At 45.3% G+C, this 6,402-nt stretch overlaps 1 protein-coding gene across 1 annotated transcript in view; it reads left to right on the forward strand.

Moving 5' to 3' along the window:
* The window catches only part of ENPP6 (ectonucleotide pyrophosphatase/phosphodiesterase 6), a 99,771-nt gene extending 94,261 nt beyond the window's left edge, over window positions 1-5,510 (forward strand). The window contains exons 7-8 of the mRNA XM_084758962.1: window positions 518-641; window positions 5,103-5,510. Coding sequence (XP_084615088.1) covers window positions 518-641; window positions 5,103-5,308 — 330 coding nt within the window. The 3' untranslated portion in view covers window positions 5,309-5,510. The remainder of the gene's footprint in view (window positions 1-517; window positions 642-5,102) is intronic.
* Window positions 5,511-6,402: the final 892 nt, after the last annotated feature.

Raw genomic sequence — 6,402 nt, forward strand, 5'->3', positions numbered from 1 at the left:
TCCGGAACAAATACTTAAACCTTCTAACCAGGAGGTTTGTTCCTTAGGGGAACAACCTCCACCCTGAAGCCATCTAGTCCCCCAACCCAGTGGCCATCTCTGCATAGACTCTAGTGTGGGGAAAGGGGGCTCATTACGGCTAACAAAAGTCCCTCTTGTCATCCAGGAAATTCCAAGGGTTTTAGGAGCTCTGTGGCAGGAACCTGGGATAAAAAGCAAATCTACTTTTAGACCACAGGCACGTTCTAACATCCCTTCTATCGCTAACATGCTGTATTTAGTGGTTCCAACCCTCATCACACGATACCTTCATCTCGGGGTAAGAAAATGCCTCCTTAACCAGAGATGTTCAGGGATTTAGGAGTCTGCCGCCAAGGGTCAAAACTACGTGGAGTAGGAAAAGACCAAGCTGAAGCCGGGTGACCCCAAGTCAGCGATACTGGTGAGGAAATCTCCCACACTGGTTTTAGCTGTCCAGGAGCAATGTCATATCACTGTCTTTTTTTTTTTTTTCCAGAATCGAGAGATGCTTCCATTTTGGATGAACAGCACTGGCAAGCGGGAAGGCTGGCAGCGTGGATGGCACGGCTATGACAACGAGCTCAGGGACATGAGAGGCATCTTCCTGGCCTTTGGACCTGGTAGGCAAGGAGATGACTGGCCACTCATAGGCAGCATCCCAAGGAAGCAGCTCGAACAGGGAGGGACTAGCCACACTCATGCAAGCTGGAGCCGTTTCTTTATGGACCCTCTTTACGAGCCAAGCAAAGCAAATCCAGCCGCTCTCTGTGAAACATCTTTTGCTGGCTTCCTTTCAAATGTTTCTTTGGTTTGGCAACTGGGGCCAAATACTTTTCCTTGTAAATTTTAAATCCTGAATACGGTGCAGAAAATGTATCCCACATGTCTGTGATTCATTTTTTTTTTCACTTAATTCATCCAAGTGGCTTTTTTTTTTTCACAGCTATCTGATGTCCAGGAAGGCTTATCAGACAGCAGTTTGCTGACAGCTGTGAGTCTCAAGGTTGACGCTATTGCTTCCTGGAGTCTGACTCTTAAATAGCTCTACGCTGTCTAGAATATCCACCCCTGTGGGGGTCCATCTAAAGTCTAACTAGAAGCTAGGGTATATTCAAGGGCAGGCTCAGAAATGACCTTGAGATTGACCTTGAGAATGAGCCAGAATGACAAGAGATGTTTGTAGGAAAAAATAGATGTAGGGAGCCTTCCTTCATTCATCTGATGATATTGCGAAGGTCTGGGACAGAAGGCAGATGGAAGAGACTCTCTTTGGTCATGTAAATTACCTGATAGGACACTGTGAATCTGCACAATGGAAAATTTTACTCTAATAAGTACATTGCTAGAAACATATCATCAAAGAAAGACAGACATCAGGGGCTGAGGGAGAAGGGAAGGACTTCGACAGCTGTCAGCCATGAGGTGACCGGTTCATAGCCATCCTTTCTACTTCCATCCACTCCCTTATTAACTGTATGCCGCCCCCCCAATATCTGTATTCTGAAGGCATATTTCCATATGTTGATCCAAAATGCTTCTGCTCCAGAAAGTCCACAATTTAATTTCCAAATATATGTTAAGTAATCTACCTGTGAGCTCTGCGCTTCTCATCCATGTCACAAGACCAGTGACACCAATCCACTCTTCTTGTTCTGTCTGCCTCAGTTTACTCCATTTACCACAAAATAGCTGTTAAGAGCCTGACAGCTTGGGAAAAGACAACTTGCTCCAAGTCCTTTTCCACGTGTGACCCCATGTGTGATTCTCTAACCCCAAAGTCTGCACCAGAATCAGTGAGAGTAGATGTTTATAGAGGACTGGCTGCCTTCTGACACAGGTCCAAGAGACCAGAGGATGTCTGAGCCTGTTGCCATTGGCCAGTGAAAGTTATGAGTGCTCACTGTTGGCCAGGTCCAGGACTTGCAAAGCTTCGATGCAGGAGGAATTAACAATGGAGCTGCTTTTAAGACTGCTTTGGGGCCTGTTGGAGATCAGAAAGAAGGCATACCAAGGCCATGGACTTTGCATATCAACCATCAGGGTTGTCAGTCAAAAAGATCTCCTCCCCCCTCCCCACCGCCCCAACCCCACCCCCACCCCCGCCTTCCCAAGAAGAGGGAAGTAAGGTCAAGGGTGCAGAACAGTTGTCTGTTGGGCTATATATGAGCAGGAGTCTCATGTGTATTTTTAAAGCATAAACCAATCTACCCCGGCATCAAAAGCTCCACGTCCAGCACTGTGCTAATTTGGAGTTAAATTCACCAGGGATGTCTTGTCCATTAACGGAAGCCTCTGTCATCAGCTCCTTTCAAATGGAGAGCTCTTACTATTTTACAGACCGAAGGACAACCCCTGATGAAAATGGACTGGGCTAATTGCAGAACGTTTCCTTGAGAGCCTCTGGCAAGCTATCGGGTCCCTGGCTCCAATTCTCATGAAAGATTAAATAGCTTTACACACTGACTGTTTACTCTGAAGAAAATTTAAGAGCGAGGCCTTTAATAGCTAGCTAGCTGCACTTGGCGGTAAACGCGCATCCTTCCTGGTTCATTGTCTGTGCTTCTTGCTTAAGGAGGAAGCTGGGCATCATAGTGGCCACCCAGATGCCAGCCTTCCAAGCCTGTTAAGTCTGACCCAGCAGAGAGGAAGGAAAATAATTCTGAAGACAGCCTCTCTGTGCTTCATCCCAGTTTCTAATTTCAACCACCTAATTCTGCCCTGGAGAAGTCTGTATTCAGGGTACAGTGGCAGGAGCAGGAGCCAGTGAGTGGTCACAAGCCAGCAAGCCTCTCTCAGAGCTCCAGCGGAAGGTGGCTGGGCGCAGTGAGAGTCTAGAGCTTCTCTTCTCAGCAAAAACATTTTGGTACCTAAATGTAATGCCCATGCATAAGTCCATGCACGTTATTTAGATGCACGTCCAGGTTCAAAATGTCATCTTGAGCTAGAGGGGCCTGGCAGAAGCCTTTCACATCAGACTAGGTGTTGCCTGGGAATTTTCTAAAAATTTGTAGTTTTTCAACTCGGACTCAAAACTCCCTGCCTTTAGAGCAGAAAGCCATGAACTAGATCAGAGAGGAATCTGAATTCTCCTTCCTGTTCATAGGCGCAGAACACAGTTTGGTATTTTCAATCTTATTTCAAATAAGACCATCCCCTGGAGGACTTTTGCCAAAACTCCCACCTCCACTGTTCCTTTCAGTCTTTAACAAGTGGAATTTTGAAAGGTCAGAGAAGGACACTTTGCACACACAGCCCTCACACACACCTGATGGTGGTGTGGTCCCATGTGATGGACACCGTGGTCTTCATACCCAGGTCACATGGCAAGTCAGAAGGATGGGGACATAACTCTTGGACAGAGTTTCCATTGATCTCTTGGGTTGCGGTGGGCTCATCCGACAGTAATGTGCCACCAGCATCCTCATCTAATTATATAATTTGCCTAGATATTGAAAGAAGGCCTCCTTTATATTTTCCCATGCAGCCATGTTCTTGTTCTCTCTCTCTCTCTCTCTCTCTCTCTCTCTCTCTCTCTCTCTCTCTCTCTCTCTCTCTCACTAGTTTTTACTTTGAAGCAATGCTGACCCTTACTCTCTCTTCCTCAAAAGAAAATGAACCCTCTGAGCCATTTATAAGGTGAATATTTCCAAACTCATTTTTTCTTGCTGCCACTTATTATTACTTATCTATGAGTAATGCTAGCTGCTGTATCTGGCATTGTGACTTAGGTGCTATTTCCCATGCCTTCTGAGAACTTGCACCGGATCCTACATGCTGAGTGACAGGGGCCTCTGCCTATAACTTTCTTCCACAATTGCTATTCCAAGGACAGATTGGTGTCAGTGCCCCGCTTCCAGAAGGCACTTCTGATATGTTGTTTGTCTTTTTAAATTAGGCATATCTGGTCCTTGTGGCAAAACAAGTTCAACAACTGTTTAAAAAAAATCTTAGACGAACATAAAAAGTTTTGATCCTCTTTTGATGGATCAAAACTCACTAGGTTAAAATCCCTCCAGTTGCTTAGAGGGCCACCTTTCGTGTCCCTCAAGGATAGTGCTGCACATGACCCTCCCCATGCTCTGCACACCTTTGTTTAATGCCCCAGGATGGCACAGGATCTAGGTGGAGGACAATGCCCTGTCTCTGGTATGACAATTGAAATCTTTGTTCCTTTTCCCCATGGCTTAAACTGTCTCATCTGCCCCCAGAAAGGTTCCCAAGCCATGATCTATTCTTTCTCTAAACACATTAAGGACGATACTGCATTGCTGGTGAGCTACCTGTAGCTGCTGTCATGGGCCATCAGGACCTATAACCTTGGCACGTCAGGAAGACACAGCCATTCTCAAGTTGTCATGAGTACTCTGAGCCCTGGCTGGCTTGAAGTTCTAGAAGATATTCATGACATTTTTAAGGAGCCCAACAGTTGAACAGCCTGTCTTCTCAGACCACACTGGCTCCCTCCTCCCCCCATATTCTTTTTTTTAATTAATTTATTCATATTACATCTCAATGGTTGTCCCCTCCCTTGTATCCTCCCATTCCTCCCTCCTTCCCATTTTCCCCTTACTCCCCTCCCTTATGACTGTTCCTGAAGGGGATTTCCTCCCCCTGTATATGCTCATAGGGTATCAAGTCTCTTCTTGGTAGCCTGCTACCCTTCCTCTGAGTGCCACCAGGTCTCCCCATCCACGGGATGTGGTCAAATATGAGGCATCAGAGTAATTCCATATTCTTAAAGAAATAGAACTGCTACAGCTGGCCTGCCTCTGCAGGAAAGCTCATTGAAAGAGAAGCATAGGAAGCCGAGGCACAAAGAAAGCATGTCTGTTGACTTGTTGTTGTTGTTGTTGTTGTTATTGTTGTTGTTGAAGAATCTCGTCTCTGTGCCCCATGGAGGATCGTTCCTTCCCAACCTGTAACATCCCACATATGTTTCCTCATTTATAATGGCTCGGCCACAGGCGTTGATGGAACTGACTTTCCCCAGAGCTCAAGTGGATTGTCTCCATCTCTGAGTCAACTTTCCTTTCCCGAGTGACCAATCATGACCATTTGCCTGTCTGCTTTTTGCCTCTTAGATTTCAAGTCCAACTTCAGAGCTGCTCCAATCAGATCTGTGGATGTCTACAACATTATGTGCAAAGTAGCAGGCATCACCCCACTGCCCAACAACGGGTCCTGGTCCAGGGTGGTGTGCATGCTGAAGAGCCAGACCAGCTCAGCTTCATCCATCATGCTGAACGGCTATGCACTGGTCTTGAGTCTCCTCTTGTACTTTGTATAACTAGTCATAGAGTATTCCAAAGCACTGTTGCAGTAAAGCCTGCCTCCTTACCTGGGACAGTTTTCATTTTCTTTTATGAATAATAGCTTTATTAACACAATCAAGGCCATTAAAGTTGTAAATATATTATTCTTGGATAATTCTGTACACAAAAGTCCCTTCTTATTAAAAAAATTTTTTTAAACTTTGTTTTACCTAGAAATTTGGAATTTTTATCTTTTCATTCACTTCCCTGTGAAGTTTTTCTCCTTTCTCTGCACATCCTTAGGGAAGATAAATGGTGTGAGTGGTGATTTGCCCCTGCAACAGCCAAACATTAAATGGATATCCTGTAAGTCATCCTGGATTCCAGTCACCCTGCCTGGCCCTGTCAATCAGGCCCTCTGTCCAGTCCATATCCAAGAGCTCATACTTGGGATCTGCAGCCATAATCTGTACTGACTTTTCTATTCCAGAAAGAGGAGATCTGATTTCAGGAAAGCAACACGTGCTGTCTGTTTCTGCCCCATGTGCCTGGTGCTTTTCATAGTGTATTCTCTCAAAACACAAAGGCCAGTAGAGATCACCCATCAACCAATTAAAGTATCAAAAACATTTAGACCACTCATAGAATGGGTGGAAGCCATGGTTCCTCTCAAAATGTGAGAACGCAATAGCCTTTCCCCTTCACTGGGTGCTAAATTGCAAGAGCATTGTGGCGCACGCCTTTAATCCCAGCACTCCGGAGGCAGAGGCAGGTGGATCGCTGTGAGTTCAAGGCCAGCCTGGTCTACAAAGTGAATCCAACACACAGAGAAACCCTGTCTTGAAAAAAAAATACTTAACACACAATTTCTCATGATAAAAAGCCTTGTGAACCATGAGCCCTGAACCCTGATAGATACTGATTAACTGCCCTGTGACCACTAACTTCCCTCAGACACTGCCACTCTTTAGCTCTGGATGCGGTGTGCTGTCTCAGCAAAAATAATATGAACATCAGAAATCTTAACTCGTTGCTAGGGATGGTGATGTATCAAATGTAAGTTTCATACTTCAGTAGTTCAGCACATAGAGGCCTCCACATATGATGACTTAGGGTTGTTTTTGTTTAT

The sequence above is a fragment of the Acomys minous genome (genome assembly GCF_964271855.1).
Source record: "Acomys minous genome assembly, chromosome: 15".
In the NCBI taxonomy this organism is placed as follows: domain Eukaryota; kingdom Metazoa; phylum Chordata; class Mammalia; order Rodentia; family Muridae; genus Acomys; species Acomys minous.